This window comes from Lynx rufus, unplaced genomic scaffold (assembly GCF_022079265.1).
Source record: "Lynx rufus isolate CCGP_SWC_20201006 ecotype Redwood Valley unplaced genomic scaffold, mLynRuf1.p SCAF_7, whole genome shotgun sequence".
Taxonomy (NCBI): domain Eukaryota; kingdom Metazoa; phylum Chordata; class Mammalia; order Carnivora; family Felidae; genus Lynx; species Lynx rufus.
The window spans coordinates 105,828,539-105,847,096 of NW_025814889.1; the positions used below are offsets into that span (position 1 = coordinate 105,828,539).

Sequence of the window (18,558 nt, forward strand, 5' to 3'; positions counted from 1 at the left end):
ATCGGTAGCCTTCTCATTTTGCAAAGGCCTTAGCAGCTGCAAGAGGTCTCTGCAGTTTGTGGTTGATAACAGCAGTACTCGGGCCCGATAAAGGTGCCGAATGTCTGTAAGATACTCGCTCATTACATGAGAATAAGGCATAGGCCAAGAAGCTTCTGAGAGAGCTTTTTGTACTTAGTCCAGTTCCCTGACATTGTATTTTAATTTTTTAAAACTGTTTATTCATTTTGACAGAAAGAGAGAGAGAGAGAGAGAGAGAGATCCCAAGTGGAGAAGGAGCAGAGGGAGAGGGAGACACAGAATCTGATGCAGGCTCCAGGCTCTGAGCTGTCAGCACAGAGCCCGATGCAGGGCTTGAACCCATGAACCACGAGATCATGACCTGAGCTGATGTCAGACACTCAACCGACTGAGCCACCCAGACACCCCCTGACACTGTATTTTTATAGATATGATTATAATTGATTCTCATTTAGGTCATGAGGGTGGAGTCTGGAATGACATATAATCCATGTGGCCACTGCCTTAGAAGCTTCCACAGGAGACCCGTGAGGTTTAGGGGTCTGTAGACAAAAGCATGTCGTGTCTCACAACAGCGAAGTGAAATTTTCCCAGTGTTCTGAAATTCAGACTTATTTAACCAAATCCAGAAAATAAGGAAATAACAATGTGGGTAACCTTCAGTCTTTTTCTCTGTTCCTGTGTAGTATCTGATTAAATTCTCTCTTTTTCCTGTTGACCCATATTACCTTTTGTTTCTCAGGCAGTCACGGACCAATATTTCCCCAGTAATATGGCTAGTCAGAGAGGCATCTCATGTTCTTTGTGTGTGTGTGTGTGTGTGTGTGTGTGTGTGTGTGTGTGTGTGTTGCCTTAGACAAGTTTCCTTTCTGAAGTGATGAAAAATTGTGCACGCTCCAAGAAGAAATCCAGGTGGTGGGTCATTCCAATGGGAGAGGAAAACTGCTGGAAAGGGAAAAGTTCACTGGGAGTAAAGGGCTTTTTGAAAATACTTCTTAATACTTTCTAATGCAACATAAATGTAGCTATACCTCTCCAGTGTTTTCTCTCCTGAGGAATCATTTCCTTCTACTTAGAATTTATTTTTATACTATCAGGTCAGCATTTGTATAGCCCCTCTAACCATTTTTATTTTTGAAATATAAAATACAGATTTGTGGTTTTATGTATAGTAATGCAGTCCTCCAAATTTCTATTTTCCTCCTGCAGAGGGTTACTTCTACAGGAGAACAGCAGGTTTGCGGAAGCATTGCATTATTACAAATTGGCGATCGGAAGCAGGCCTACGCTGGCTTGTAAGTAACATTCAAGTTGTTTTGAAACACCTCTTTCTTTCCTTCTTTATCCATGAAAATTATCTTGATGAGTTACAGCCTCAGAGAGAAAAAAACATGCTATTTCCATTTCTGAATATTTACCAGTTGGATTATAAGCCTCTCACAAATAGATCTCTCTCAATTGAATCATGTTTGATATCCATTTATCATTTTTAATGTATTAAGATGAATACAACTTTTAGTCCTCTAGCGTTTAAGCTCAAAATATTTTGAGCTCTATGAGGGCAATGACTATTCATAGTTTCTTCACTGACACCTGCACTCATTATTGCATTATTTTTACGTATATGTTTGTTCCCTAAGTATTTATCTTGGTTTTCTTATAAAATCAGAAATAATCCATAGAAACTGGGTGGCAGTAAGGATAACTTTATTGTAGTCACAGAGTGCATCATCTTCTCACGTTTGTATTTCCCTTTTTTTTCCCTCAGCTGCATATTTAAACACCGGTATTATTCTAATGAACCAAGGAAAGACAGAAGAAGCCCGACGCACGTTCCTAAAGTGCTCCGAGATCCCTGATGAAAATCTAAAGGACCCTCATGCACATAAGAGCTCAGTTACCAGCTGTCTGTACAACCTGGGAAAACTCTATCATGAACAGGGACATTATGAGGTCAGGCCAAAACCTCTGCCTTTTTCCTTCCCCCTTGTGCTTGACCTAGTCTCCATGTTTTCTAGCGTAAGATCTCACTGCAGGGACACTATGATCATTTAAGAAGTTAATATGAGTTTTTATTAAAAGAATTGTGGAATTCAGTTGGAAAAGAATGTCTGCTACACAACACTTAAGATTTCTTTACTGTGAATTTCTCGGAGCAATTGTGACTCCTCTAGAAAGAGAAATAACATAGTTTCTTAAGCTTATTTGCCTGTCTTCTCTTTGATTTTATGCTCCAAGACACATTGTTATTGTTATCTCCGCTGTTTGATGTTAAAAAAAAAAAATACATTGCTTGTGCTCTGAGTATTAAGGAAGGGATTTGATGTTAATCCTACCCACTTATTTCTTTTTATAATAGGACTAAGATGAAAATTAATTTTATATTTTTAATTGGGATGAGAGGAAAAGCAATGGAGACAGGACATTATACAGGAAGCTGGGAGGTGTGTGTACCCTTAATTTTCCATGAAGCATGCCTGTCTGGGTTTCTTCTTTCACATTTACTATCACTCCTCCTTCCCTTTTGCTCTCTCAAATCCATACTCTTATACCATGTATTAGGACTGCAGTATAAAGATGAAGATACAACTTTTTAAATAAATGCATTTTATAAACTCAGTGGATCTCAGTAGCCAGAAGATTTGTTAGTCACTATGTTGTTTAGATCCTACCTGGTTGCTTGACTTGAAGTAACTACAGATTTTAGATGATTGTGGGTAATTTCCAAATGTGAATTTTACTATTTTTAACTGAATAATCTACGTGAACTGGAGAACCTACCTTAAGATGATAGAGCATTGATAACATTGACTTCTCATTAAATTACATTTTTATATGGCCTATCTCTACTAACTGGGTTGAATATTTTCATTCATGGAATTAAGGTAGTTATGCTACCAAAAGACAGCTCAATCATTTTCCTCTAATGAAACTTTTAGAAATAGCAGTGGAAGGTTTTGATTTTGGAGGATGTTATTATTTTATTTGTAGTGCATATCACTGTACTTTGTCTCTTTTTTGTTTCCTAAATTAGGATGCCCTTAGTGTATACAAGGAAGCGATTCAGAAAATGCCAAGGCAGTTTGCCCCACAGAGCTTGTACAACATGATGGGTAAGTAAAATGTTAATATTGTAACTGATATTTCAGGGACCTGTGGAGAAATTAAAATTTGTGCTTCTATTAAACAGAAGTCTAGTAAATTAGATTATTACTCCTTACACACAAAAAACTTATTCACAGCCGTGTGATACATTCAAATTTTCACAATACACCCTTCTTCTTCTTCTTCTTCTTTCATTTTTCTTTTTCTTTTTAAGTAAAGTCTACCCCCAATGTGGGGCTCGAACTCATGACCTAGAGATCAAGAGTCGCATGCTCTTATTGACTGAGCCAGCCAGACATCCCGACAAAGCACACTTACTCTAACAAGAGCAAATAAATACATTAACATAGTGATTCTTAACAAATTGGCCAGATACTATAGTTGTTGCAAGAGACTCACAAACCCATTAGATGTGAGTGTTAGCTAGACTCTAGAGATTGAAATGGTGAATAAAGATTTATATTTTAATGATTTATCAAATTCATGATAATTTTTGATCATGTTACTTTCTTAATAAGAAAATTCCTACAAATAAACATGGTATGGAAGAGAGAGTAATGGTTTTAATGCTTATAAAAAATGAGAATAACTGAACCAACTTTATAGTTTTCACTGATAAGGTTTTGGATCAAAATGGGTTTTTTTCAGAGTATTATTTTAGAGTAAAGTACAAGAGGTCAAGCACTAGAATTTCTAATAAAATAATCTAGCTATCATCTGTGATTGATCTGTGACTGCCTTAAATTGTTACCATACCTATTTGATAGTAGACACAACTGAAAACTACGTATTCAGTATGTGTTTCTTGGAAAAAAAATCCCTACAGTTTAAGATATTCTGCCGATTAACTTTGCTATTTCCAGATAAAGGAGGGAAGAAAAAAAAGGTTACTTTTTTCTTTAAATTGCATATTTTTCTCCAAAGCACAAATCATAAACTCAGATTTTCCTTTCTCATTAAACTTGGTTAAATTGTTTAATATTTCTAGGCATATAAAATAAACGAGACATAATCTTTAGAATTATTTTATGTTTCTGTAGTCTTTGATTTGAGAAATTTGATACTGGCTGTATGGCTTGAGCACACACAACAAATCCCAAACCTTCCCTAACTAGAAAATATATAGCTAGCAAAGACACTCACTTCTTCTAATTTCTAAATGAGAAAAAAAAAATTAGAAATAGTTTAGAGATAGAATGAGGCACAGGTCAGTAAATAGAAAAATAGTAATTTGGAAGGGGTCAATGTTTTCATCCCATGTCTCTGGAGATCCCACCCCAAGTTGGCCTGTGCAGCAGTGGAGAGATTTCATGATTAGGTGAAAAAGGACACTGGGATATTTTTAGTTGTGGTTTCTTTTTCTCTTTGGTATAATTACTGAAAGCTAAAAATCTAGCTTCATTAAATGTACTTTGGGTACATTTAGTACATTAAAACAGTGCCTTTTACTACCCAGCATGTTATCACCAATCTGTCTACCTAGCACATGTATCTAACCTGTATATGTGTCCATAAAGGGTGTGCCTTAGTATGTATAGATTTGTCAGTTGAATTAACTTTTCTGTATTAATGCTGGATGGTTATTCATGTCAAAATCAATATTAAAAGGATTGTTTTCTCTAGCTTTCTCAAGAAGGCACGGTGGTTTTAGTTCATGATTTTATTTTTTTATTTAAAAAAAATTTTTTAATGTTTATTCATTTTGAGGGAGGAGAGGCAAAGAGTGGGAAAGAGAGAGAGAGAGAGCGGGGGGGGGGTCAGAGACAGAGGGAGAGAGAGAGAATTCCAAGCAGGCTCCACACTGTCTGCACAGAGCCTGATGTGGGGCTCGAACTCGCGAACTGCAAGATCATGACCTGAGCTGAAACCAAGAGTGAGACGCTTCACTGACTGAACCACCCAGGCCCCCCTTAGTTTATGATTTTATTTTTAACACTAATGCTTGGGAACCCTTGTTCCCATTTTTCCTGAGTTTTCACATATGATGTCTTTCTTTAAATGAGGAAAGGACTCAGCTCCTTGGCAACAGACTGCATATGGCATCTTTATTGCTAATAGGAAGTGTGGTATTCACTATAGTGATTTCAGAAAATTCATTCAATTATTTTATGCAAATAAATTTGATTGAAAAGTCAGCTGCTACCTTGGATCTGTCTCTCATATGGTTACACAGATGCTGAGCACACACAGGCAGCAAACGATAAGTGTGTCCCTGGGGTTATTGCTTGGTCCTTTGTCTTATTTTTCATTATAGAAAGAGGTCATTTTGCTCAAACTCTGAGAAGGCTTTGTGATGGGAGAATCCCAATATGATTTAACATTCCATATTTCTTCCATAATTATGGTGGCTGCCTTCTGTGTAATTTTAGGTGTGGGTCTTTCAGCTGAGCGGGTTTTGTAGTTTCAATTGTTCACGAAACTATAATTTTCTCAGGGTGAGTTCACCTCCTAATCAAATGGGTGAAATCCTCCGAGTATTTGCTTTAACTCCTAATACATTTTGATTAGCCTCCATTTGACAAGAGAAAAAATGGCCCAGGAGATAAGCTGCCCTATCAGTTCATCAGTTTCATTAGTCTGTCAGCATGTGCTGATTATCCTATCAAGTTTATCAACAGCCTTGAATGTGTTTTCTAATTCACACATTTACATATTATTAGTGCCCTTTAGGGATCAGTGATGGATTATAATGTCTGGCCACATTTAGCCTGTAAGTATTCATTTTTTCTCAGGGCTCATTCATTGACACTCTCACAACCACTACCCCCAAGCACTTGTGTTTATACATACAAACATTATCTTTTTTTCCATCTTATTTTGACATTTATTTGGAGGTTAAAATAAAGGAGTATGTAAAAACAAATACAACCATACTTGAATGTTATTTTTAGTTTAATAACTCAATCCATTGCAGTTGATTTTTGAAACAACAAAACTCTCTAATTCTTTTCATTTTCCCCTTGCTTTGAACATTTTATGAGAAATTTCTATTCTGTACGCTACATGCCAATAGTTTACTTATCCTGAAAACTGAGCATATTTTTCCCTCTTGTGTATTAACAGAAAATAAGTTAGATTAATTTGCTTCTCCACTTAATTTGTTCTGTATTTTATCCTGACTGTTAATTTATTTTTTGCAACAGTTCATAAGGTAACTTAAAAAAAACTATTTAAAATATACTTTCATTATTCTCTTGGATTTCATAGGACCAAGATGATTGAATAACAAACTGTTGAGTAACAAGCTGTCCAAAATTATGTGAATAGCCAACATCCAATGATATAAAGCAGATACTAAATATTAGTTGATAAATAAGTAAACTTTCACCTAGCTGGCTTTTGTAATTAGCAAGGTGTTTGAATATATGAAATATAAAGAGACCGTATCACAAAATAACTGTTAAAACTGCTCCTGGCCAGTTGTATGATTCTATTTCTGTGGGCCTCAATTTCCTCTTGAGAGGAAGTATGACTATAGTCATATGTATAGTATTCATAGTATGAAGTCACATAACCCCCACTCAAACTATGGCTTTGACACTTACTAAGTGACTTTGAGCAAAATACCTACTTGAATCTTGTTTTCCCATCAATAAGATGTCTGTAATAGTAGCATCAGTTTGAGGATTGACTGAGATCATGAAGGTAAAGCCTATTGGACCAAATGCCTAGCCTAGCAAATGTTTCATAATATTACCTTCTATTGTAATCACTGTCCTCTCTGAGGGACTGTAAGCTCCAATAGTCTTTGGTTGTATTCTGTCAGTTCTTTTGTTTTAATTCATTGTAGTAGGATTTTTCTTACAGATAATAAGATTTTGTCCTATTTAGTTCTGTCCTGTCTACAATTTCTGTTTTTTCTCTTGAAGGCAACCACACTCAGAATCCTTCTTTTATCATTAACTGTGTTAACCAAAAGAGAAACAGCATACTAAGTTACTGCCCAATTAACTTAATTCTGTTAATAGAGTACACCCTCTAAATTAAAATTGTCATATTTAGGTTAGATTTTCTTCTCCCTTTCCTGTCATATCATATTTTCCCCCTAGACTTAGTCACAATTTTTCTTTATTCTGACATCTATTGTAGGCCTTTACTGAATCTCAATTTCTCCCCAAATATAGTTGTATTTTAGGATCATAGAATGTTAGAGATGGAAGATGCCTATCTTAAAAATCCCTCAATATATAATCTCTTTTATTTTGCAAAGTAGAAATTAATACCCAAAGAGTTGAGTTGGTCTTTTCAGGATTACAGTTTGTGTTAGAGCCAGAAAGATAGTTTCCTGATTTAGATTCAAATCCTTTGTCTATGTAGCCTTTGTCTGTTACTGGAACTGGTACGTTCTACATTATGTCAAGATAGCTTTTATTTACCTATTTAAAAACCAGCAAAATATCTGTAGATATAGATGTAGATATAGATGTGTGTATCTCATTCCTTGTCCAAAGATATATTAAAAACTTCTTTATTTTACTAAAAGTTATAAAACACCTGCAAAAATGAAATGTGCAGGATATTAAAAAACTTTAATGTAGGATAATTTTTAACACCTTCAATTTTTCCCTTTTTCCTCTATAATTGTTTGTTTCCTTTATTATATATCCTGAAGGGTGGCTTTTGAATATTTCTAAGAGATTATGGAAAACTATATTAGGCTGTAACTTTCAATTACTTTTATCAGTTTGAGCCCTTCTAATCCCAAAGGTCATTTTAAGCCTATTTACTATTTAAAATAAAATCACTCGGCTTTCTCCATGCAAAGTAATTGTTGGGTTAATTATTTAAGCAATTTCAGCCATTTCATGTTGGTAATATATCTTGAGAACAAAAGGGCATAATGTGTTGCCTGGAGTAAGAGGGAATCTGGAGTTACTGCCTTGTCATTGCAGTGTATAATCACTGTGTTTAGAATAACCTCTGTGTGCCAAAAAAAAAATTTTTTTTTAAGTCACAAGTGCTGGGTAGGGGGTACAAAGGTGGTGGTGGTAGTATGAAATGAAAATAGCCCCTATGATTCCTGCTTTCATGGAACTTCCTAGGTGATTTCATAGTTAGCCTGGAGCTCTTCAGTACTTTTCCTTAATATGTAAATGTCTATAAATAAGATGGAAAATTGTATTACTCTAGCCTCAAAAATATTTTGTCTATAACTGTGTCAGCTGTGCTGTGTTGTCTGGACCAAAGAAATCAAACCAACCAAACAGGAAAAATCCCTTTTTTATTTCTAATGTGACAGTAGTTGTCACAATTTGCATACATATTCGTATTTTCCTGTTCTTTAAAAAAATATGTGTTTACAATGGGTAACATGCCTTTTATGTGAGGCGGAGATTGTATTTTTCTTCCAGGGGGAATTGCATGATAATGATCCGTTGCTGTTTATTGCCTTATTTGCCTTTATTTTGTTCTTACCATCTTGATTCTCTTATTCCTGATAATTTCTAGGTTTTCTTTTTTTTTAGGTTTATTTATTTTTAGAGAGAGAGAATGTGTGGACACAAGTGCTGGAAGGGCAGAGATAGGGAGAGAGAGAATCCCAAGCAGGCTCCAAGCCCCCAGCAGAGAGCCCAAAGTGAGGCTTGATCCTAGGTACCTGAGATCATGACCTGAGCCAAAATCAAGAGTCAGCTGCTTAACCAACTGAGCCACCCAGGTGCCCCATAGGGTTTTATTGTTGTTGTTTGATTTTTTATTTACTTATATTTTTTAACATTTATCTTTGAGAGAGAGAGAAAGAGTCAGAATGCAAGTGGGGAGGGGCAGAGAGAGAGGGAGACACAGAATCTGAAGCAGGCTCCAGGCTCTGAGCTGTCAGCACAGGGCCTGACATGGGGCTTGAACCCGTGGATGGTGAGATCAGGACCTGAGCTGAAGTTGGATGCTCAACTGACTAAGGCACCCAGGCGCCCCAAGAATCTTTTCATTTAATTTTCAGTTTTGTTTTTAAAACCTCAGCTCTTTAATTATGAGAGGTTTCCTCAAATTCATTGAGCTAGTCGGAGAGAATGGAGAAAGAAACAATGAATAGGAAACACAATGAATTTATTAGAGTAATTTTTGGAGTAAAAAGCTTGTCCTAATTTTGGAATTGTATTTTTAAGAAAGACTTGTGGGGCTGCCTGGGTGGCTCAGTTAAGTGTCTCACTCACTCTTGGTTTCAGCTCAGGTCACGATATCACAGTTTGTGGGTTCCAGCCCCACATCGGGCTCTGTGCTGACAGTGCAGAGCCTGTCTGGGATTCTCTCTCTCTCTTTCTTTCTCTCTGCCCTTCCTCTGCTCATGCTCTCTCTCACTCTCTCTCTCTCAAAATAAATAAATAAACTTAAAAAAAAAAAAGAAGCTTGTGGAATAAAAGAGTCAAGGGTCATAAATGGCTACCAGTGGTCTTTAGATTCCTTACTCTTATTTAGGTAAAAACTGACACACGAGATATCAATTACACCTCCTGAAAACAAAATGCAAAAATTCTTTCTTGTAAATTTATCCTGACTCTTCTTGAAGTCATGTACATGATATGCTGAAATCAGTTAGTAAAATGGCTCTAAGTAGTCTGTTTTTCTTTCAGCCTTCTGTATGGCTGGGGTCTTTTTGGCCGAATCATTTATTTTTGCTGGATTTTTCTAGCGTGTGTGTGTGTGTACACCTCACCTTCTTTTAGAATACATTTAGAATCAAGATATTCAGAATACATTTTTGACATGATCGTTCACATGCTTAATGTTCTCTTCTATGACTGGCTGTTCTTAAGTGGATTGCTCAAGGCATTTAGCATGCCGACTGTGAAAGAGATGGTTTTCAACTGTGTGAGATTTGAACTTCACATCCTTCAAGTGTGGAAGCATTAACACTCTGGTAGTGTTAAGCTTTTTATACCATCTGCTTCCTCTGTTTTGAGTTCTGGTGATTTTCCAATGATTGCTTCCCCTGCACTCTTGAAAATTAGTGACTCAGCCCTACAAATATGGGTATGACCATGTAATTGGATTAACCATTGATCTATGTACCTCCAAAAAGATTATTGAGTTCTAATTTTTAAGATAAATTATTTATTGCATTTTGATTTTTTTTCAAAAAGAACAAGACCAGGAGACCATGTTAGGTGTATAGTCTACCAATCCGGAAAAGTGAAATGTAAATTTGAGGGATTTTCAAAGTTCGCTTTGTAAGATACGGAGCCAACAAGATAAGGAAATCAAGAAATTTTGGCTGTATATCAAAAAGAGTAAATATATAAATTGATGTAGAAAATCTATAAAATTTTTTTCCTCCAGGTTCATTTTACATTATAAAACTGCAGTGCTTTAATTTTCTTCTTTTTTACCGTTCACTCTTGGTACAAATTCCACTTTATGTACTATAGTTACAGACATTCATTTGCCAGGCGTTAGTCTATACACTACAGAGGCCAGCATCTAGTTCAGCTGCATTAAATAGGTAATATATTTTGTTTAAAGTTTCAATTAAACCCCGGACCAGAAGATATATGGTCCCTATGGGGAGTTTGAATACTTTCATGCCAATAGTAGGGTTGCTAAGAATCATGCTTGGTCTAGATGTCACTTGCTTTCCTGGAAATACGATATGAGACAGTTGATTATATTTCATTGCTATTAAAACCACATGAGCCCACCTGTTACATTAATTCATACTTTTGCCAGTTTAGTGGTAAAGGAAAAGATTGAAGTACAAAAAGTTTATTTTTGAATTGAGTTATAAGGAAATGAATATACTCAAATTAATACCTAATTATATCCTTGTTCTCTGATTTCCAGAGTTTCACTCTTTCTGCTTGAAAAAAATCATGTTTTACCCTTTTATTGGGCAATATTCAGGAAGTGAATCTTTTACTCAGTAGTAAATATGGATTGGATTATTCTTGAAAAAATTGAGGTAATGTTATGTGATACTGCGAAATTAACAAGATTTCAAAATTTGCCTTCTTAACAGATGTCAATTTTGGTAACATTGAGATGAAATGAATATAATCATGAGTAAGAAGAAAATATTGTTCTAATGGATAAAACTTCAAAAATCAATGTCAAGGAAACTATACATTGCATACATTTAGAATAGTTCAGTAATATAGATAAAGGTAAAAATTAAACACATTACTTGGGGTGCTTGACTGGCTCAGTCATAAGAGTGCATGACCGCATGTCAGGGTCATGAATTTGAGCCCCACATTGGGTGTAGAGATTCCTTAAGAAAGAAATAAACAGGGTGCCCAAGTGGCTCAGTTGGTTGAGCATCTGACTCTTGGTTTTGTCTCATTCAGGTCCTGATCCCAGGGTCATGGGATCGAGCCAGGGTCAGCGTTGGGGTCTGCTAGGGATTCTCTCTCTCTCTGTCTCTCTCTCTCCCCCTCCCTCTGCCCTTCACCCCACCCCCTGCCAACACACGCTCTGTTACTCTCTCTCCAAAATAAATAAAATTAAAAAAAAAAACAAATAAAAGAATACGTTACTAATTGTATATACTTTGCTGTGTATGTATTTGTATCTGTTTTTCCTAATAAGTAGGGAAAGAGTTTTCTACATAAAAATCTCATTTAACTTCCAAAATGAGCTGTCTTTTTGGTTTTAATTTTATCTACACCGATAGAAGCTATTTGTAATACTCAAACTGAGTAAGGGATTAAAAAAGAACATGCAAAGTTTTCTTCCAGAATGCAAGTCATTTTTGCCAAAATGTTAATTATGGGCATGGAGTGTTTGAACTGTTGTAGAATCTTATTTTCAAGTATTCATTAAAAACAGGATTAATTTTTAAATACCTGGTCTGTCTTAGCAAGTAATAGTCATATAAGAATTATAGTATAAATTAAATTATTCATTACATGTTATAGAAACATATTACATGATCCAGGAATACATATTAAATATATCCCCAAGAAGATATGTATAAAACTGAAAATTCTTTCATTATACTTTCTGACATCTTCCTGCAATATTCAAGTCTTATTTCTTCGAATACCATTATTTTCATTAATTCTTTACAGGTTAGTATAACATTTATTCTTTTTTCTTTTCTCTGGTGTAAAGTTTGGTTTTTAAAACCCAATTTAGTACTTATTTGCATATTTCTGGTGTTCCCTAATTATTTCAGTTATATTAAGCCATTTTATTTACTTCATTGTAATTCTCTTGAGGACAGTATTTACGTTGGGGGAGAGAATCATCACCTCGTCCCACATACACGTGAACATACACACAGTCTCAATTTCTGTTTTTTTTTTTGGAAAATTCTGAGCATTTAAAAGGGCTGGCTCCAATATTTATTGATTAATTATTTTTAGTGATTTATTTCCTTGAAAACATAAAAGGAATTGATTAGCCTGAACAACTCCAGGATACTAGTTGCATGTAGAGAAATATTGACACAGGTTCCTGGCTTTTTTCCAAGTTAAATTTTGATGGCACATCAGATGTTTCCTGTATATAACCTTACACTAGAAATTAGGAGCCTTTTGAATTTGCTCTGAGGTTTAAACTCTTTCTTGATGATTAGTTTTTTACTTAATGAGATACATATTCAGTTTTTTTTCCCCCTGCATTTCTTCCTTTTGTTTTAAAACTACCCTTTCAGGCTTACGGGTTTCTTCTTAAGTTTGATGCTATAGGACTTGGTGAAACATTAACATAGTGAACATTTTCATAACCCTCCTTAATTTAAGACTTGTATTTCATTTTACTTCTAAACCCTCCACACCAAGGAAACTTTTTAACAGCAAGAATTGTTAAAAAGTCTGTTGTGAGATACAAAATAGCTTCTAATTTCTGTAATCATTTTACTTTTTTTTATCTTTTCCTGCTCTGTATAGTCGCTACTGAGCATTTCCAATCAGAACTAATGTATCTAGGTCAACTAGACTGTGTTATTTTACAAGGATAAGATCGGGCTGAGGAAAAGATTAGGATGGAAATATAAGAGATTCACAGCCTACAGATACAGCAAGTTTAGGATATAAATAAATGTAAAAAGCCAGACCCCCTAAGGTTTCTATGTTAATGCCAACAGAGTGAAGTAAAAAAAGAGAATTAAAATCACAGCAAGTTAAATTAAACTCTTGATATAATAGGCTCCTGATATCATATGGTTGTGTCAGAATGTAGATTCTAGAAAAATAAATTACTTGAAAATTTCAGTGACATACGTGGTAAAAATAGAACATCTAAATCTATGTTGATACGTACTGTGATCAAATAGTTATCAGATATGTATCAAGACTCTTCGGAGCTAGAGGCTTCTGAACTTGGGTTAGAGGACAGAAAAATACAGGGTTTTGTGCCTGGCTCCACACATCTCACAGTCCATTTTGAGATCAGGAGTATTGTATTGGTGAGATAAGTACATAAAAAAGAGGAAAGGGGCTTGAGTACATGAAGAACTGAGTACTAATCTTGAATAGGGGAACTCAGTTTTCTAAAAATTTCCCTGTTAAATTGAATCATAAATTATATTTCAATAGCAATAAACATGTCAGAAAGAATTTTATAAAAAAATTGACAAAATGACTTTAAAATTTATCTGGAAAATAGAGCCAAGAAGGTTTAGAGAAAAACAATGGGTGAGGCATGCCGTACTCAAATATTAGAAAAGCCTACAGTAGTTAGAGCAGTGTTGTTTTGGTATAAGAACTGAAAAACAGGTCAGTAGGACTGAATGGAAAGAGCCTATACATACATCAGAATTTGTAATGTCTTTATGCAGATAATAAATGTGAAATTAAATATTGGTGAGGAAAGGGAGTTCTTATAAAAGGTATATCAGGAAAAATTGATTAAATGATGTTTGGAAAAAATAAAATCAGACATGCGTCTCACATCATATAGTAGATGTATTTCATATGGAATAAGTAGCTCATTTTAATGATGAAACTATATAATTAGAAGAGAATGTATGTCCCTATGATAAGGAATTTTTGTATGCATAAAAGACAGTGACAAAGCTACAAAGGAAAAGTCAACTTAATTTGCATATATAAAAGTTAAAGTAGTCTGACAAGAAAAAACAGTTTGACCATCTTTTGCATATTATAAAGGAAAGATAAATATCTTAATTGAAAAATGGCTTAAAACCATCAAGCAATGACCTGCAACTAAAAAATATTCACGGTTAAAAATTTGTGCAAAAATTTTGTAGGAATATATGAATTTTCATTAAGAATTAAAGTTGGAAAATTGAAATAATAGCATTTTTTTTCGAATGTACATTTAAAAAATGTATTCGAATCTGAGTTTGATGAGGGCTTAGAAAAGTTACTCTCCTTATATAGTACTTGTGGAAGTGAAATTGGTACAGTATTTTGGTAGGCTAATTTGGTTCTCCGTATCCTCAACATTAAATTTGCTAATGCCTTTCAGTTCAGGAATTCCACTGCTATGTATGTAGTCTAATTAGCAGATATATGAAAATAAATAAGATAATTACAAAACAAGATGATAATTGCTGAAGTAGGTGCAGTGCCTGCATAAAAAGTTGGGAAAGAAATTTGAATAAACAGAAAGCTGAATATTGATCTTAAATGAGAAAATTTAGTTTTAGAAAAAATAGTATTTTTGCTTAATATAGTAAAACACTAGAAGGAACTCAAATACTTAAAAGTAACAAGAAAATTTACTTATTATATAAGTGATTTATTTTCAGTATATTTTTAACTTTTTTTTAATGTTTATTTATTTTTGAGAGAGAGACAGAGTCAGAGCACAAGCAGGGGAGGGACAGAGAGAGAGGGAGACACAGAATCTGAAGCAGGCTCCAGGCTCTGAGCTGTCAGCATAGAGACCGATGAAGGGCTCGAACCCACGAGGTTTTGAGTCATGAGATCATGATCTGAGCCACCCAGGTGCCGTTGTTTTCAGTATTTAAAATAAATTATGGAAAACAGCAAAATTTTACCACTCTCCATGAGTGATGGAATTTACTTGATCTAATAAAATTATGATCTTTAAGACTTTATAATAAGCAGATATACTGTTTATCATTAGATAATATATAAATGTTAAACATTTTAAAGAGGAATAATCAGATTTGTCTTGATGTAGTTAGTCTTAAATAGATCATCTAGAAAATCCATGAATATGGTAGTTCCTATATAACTAGGATATTGTCATAGGTTTATGAAATGACTGTGTATAAAATACTAGACATTGGTGAATCCACAAATGATTATCTGTATCATTTTGGAAATTATGGAATTATTTATTTTTAGCCCCTCATTTTGTAGGTGATAAATCTAAGGCCCTGTCAAAAAACTTACTTGTCCACAACCATGCAACTATATAATGGCAAAGTAATAATTAGAAACACAGCTATCTAGCTACTGTTTTGGTATATATATAACTCGTCATAATTCAGTGCTACATCATAAATGTAAGTAAGTTCAACAGGTAAATGAAACAACCAAATTAATCAGTTAATTAATTAAAATGCATTTATTTTATTTTAAAATTATGTGGCAAAATTATTCCCCAAGGCAATAATTAAAGAACATATAAAAAGGAAATCATCATAACAAATGTGAAAATTGGTAAAATGCCCCTTGAAAGAAAAGTGACCAGCACATAACACTAAGTATCAAAAACACCCCCAAAAAATCTAATGTCTTACATGGAGAATAATAATTTCCTAAAATGGAATGATCACCTTGGTGACCAGCCAAGTCCTCAAACTTGGAAAGCTTAGAAATTAGTGTGGAATTAAATGCCTGATCTTCAGGCAAAGTATTCCAAAATTCGGAGTATTGGCAACGACATGATTTCACTGGATTGGCAGCAGGAAGCCTGCTAAAAAGACCGTGCGGCCGATAGGAGTGTTCCCATTCTTTAAAGCTGTGAGCCTTTTACAAAACTAGATTTTCTCCCCCGTGTGCTGGTGGAGCAGTTTTTGTTTTACAAACAACTCTAAAACTTTTTCCTCAAATGATAGCTGGGTTTGCATAATTCTGTGTGCTCCACACTTCATTTGTATTCCTCTGTTGTGATTTTGCTCACAGCCACTGTCTGTATTATTATTTATTTGGTATTTTTCTACCTTCTAAACCGTGATATCTATGAAATGACACTTTTTTTTAATGTTTATCTATTTTGAGAGAGAGATACAGGGCTAGCAGGGCAGGGGTAAAGAGAGAGAGGGAAACAGAGAATCCCAAACAGACTCCGTGCTGTCAACACAGAGACCAGTGTGGGGCTTGAACCCACAAACTGTGAGATCATGACCTGAGGTGAAATCAAGAGTCAGATGCTTAACCTACTGAGCCACCCAGGAGCCCATATGAAATTACATTTTTAAACACAGATTAAATAAAGGATAAGTATTAAAAAGTTTTGTGTCATGTGCATCTAAATATCAAACTTCGGAAAATACTCATAAATATATTTGTCATTTGACTATAAGTTCCATGAAGGTAAAAATGAAGAATATCTCATTAACCTTTATGTTTACCGTCATTATATTATCCTGTTGCTTAACCTAAGTTGGTATGAAAGAGAGTATTCGAGAATAAAAAAGAAACATTTGACAATTATTCAATTATTATAAAAGTTGAGTAAGGGGTGATCACTTTTGGTAAAGCTGGTCACAAAGTTGTTGGTTTTTTATTTTGTTTTGTTTTAGTTTTTAAAATAGGGAATTCAGAGATGGGAGAATTGGATGAAGGCAGTCAAAAGGTGCGGACTTTCAGTATGAGATACATAAATTCTGGGAATATGATGTACAATGTGATGACTACAGTTAATGCATCTGTATGGCATATTTGAAAGTTGCTAAGCAAGCAGATCCTAAAAGTTCTTATCACAGGGAAAAAAATAAAACATTGTTTTTCTTTATAAGATTTACGTATCTATGTCAGATGATGAATGTTAACTGAACTCGTTGTGGCCATCATTTCACAGTATATGTAATCAAGTCATTATGCTGTACACCTTAAACTTACACAGGGTTATATGTTAATTATATCTCAGTAAAATGGAAAGAAAATGTAAGGAAGCTATGAATCTTCACATAGCTATATACTGTTGAGCAAGGGCAGGAGAAACAAAAGGTAACTCTAGCAAGTACGGGTAGTATGTCCCATTACGTACTCTATTCTTTATCTGCAAGCCAGAGCTGTCCAGTAACTTGAAACATGAGAATCAGTGAGATCTGGGCTATTACATCATCAATAATCCGGCATTCTTTCCTTTAAGGAGTTAGCCTTTGCCTGCGTTATTTAGACCCAGGGCTTTTTAGGGAGGAAGAGTGACACTATTTGTTCTACATCTGAAACTGGTTTATATCTGCTTGAAGCCAGCCTGGAGACATCCAAATCCCTTTTGTCTGTGAGTGAATCGGAAATAAATCTGGGTGATGAACCTGACCACTACATCATCACAGCAAATCTTCTCATTCTTATGAAAGTGGCTCTATTTTATTTATTCTTTTTTTTTTTTTTTTTTTTGCAAGATGAGAAGGAAACATAGTCATCATTGCTTCTTTCCTCCTGGGTGCTATAAACATTTTTTTCTATTATTGTAAGTTAAGAAGAATTACAGTACCAGAGAAGATGGCTTAACTTAACCCTCCCCTCTCCACCCTATTCCTGAACAAGTATTTTCATTTCCTTCCTCATTGAATGTAAAATTTTCTTGTCTTGTAGCCATTTCCTTCATGGAATTTTTATGATTTTAATATTTTAATGAAGCTTAAAGGATTACATATATCTCATTCTCCCCCAAAACTGAATCCACTGATGGCACTTTTTTTGCGGTTATTTTATCCCCTCTCTAATTACTTTTTTATAGTATTTGGACAGAATGGTATGGTGAAAGAGCCAGAGAGAACTCTAATCTGAATCCTGAATCTGGGATTTGCTCGGTTTTAAACATTGAACAAGATGCTTAATCTCAGTGAGCCACAGTCTCTTCATTTGTACAATGAGACTGATGTTAATTACAATGTAGGCATAATGTACAAGTATAAAGATAATATATTTAAGACATTAGGAAGTATTTGATAAATAATAAACTTTATATGGTAGGCATTTCGATGCAGTAGAGAAAAGCATGAGCTTTACAACCATTCGAACTTTAGAATAGGATTATTAACTGTACTTGTGCAAGTCACTGTCCATTCCTGAGCCTTCCTCCTCATCCATAAAATGAGTATTCTAATTCCTAGTATGAATTAGGCATGAGAAATGTGAAGTTCCTATGTTGTCAGTGCCAGGGATATATCCAGTACTTGCCTGTATATTGTTTGTTGCCTACATCTTTACTGAGTCACTTTTTAAACACATTTAAATTCATCCATTATCATTTTCTTGCATTTTAGGTTTTACATCTTGATTTTATTACCATTTTTATAGGCTGTTTTTGTGTTAAGATTAACCATAGTACTGAAGTGCATCTTGCATGATACATATTCCCCTCTTAAGAGCTGAATAACATATG

General features: G+C 34.6%; 1 protein-coding gene across 1 annotated transcript in view; it reads left to right on the forward strand.

Moving 5' to 3' along the window:
- TMTC2 (transmembrane O-mannosyltransferase targeting cadherins 2) overlaps nucleotides 1-18,558 on the forward strand; it is a 397,116-nt gene that overhangs the window by 250,708 nt on the left and 127,850 nt on the right. Inside the window, exons 5-7 of the mRNA XM_047066931.1 lie at nucleotides 1,231-1,316; nucleotides 1,790-1,974; nucleotides 3,056-3,134. Of these exons, the coding sequence (XP_046922887.1) occupies nucleotides 1,231-1,316; nucleotides 1,790-1,974; nucleotides 3,056-3,134 (350 nt within the window). The remainder of the gene's footprint in view (nucleotides 1-1,230; nucleotides 1,317-1,789; nucleotides 1,975-3,055; nucleotides 3,135-18,558) is intronic.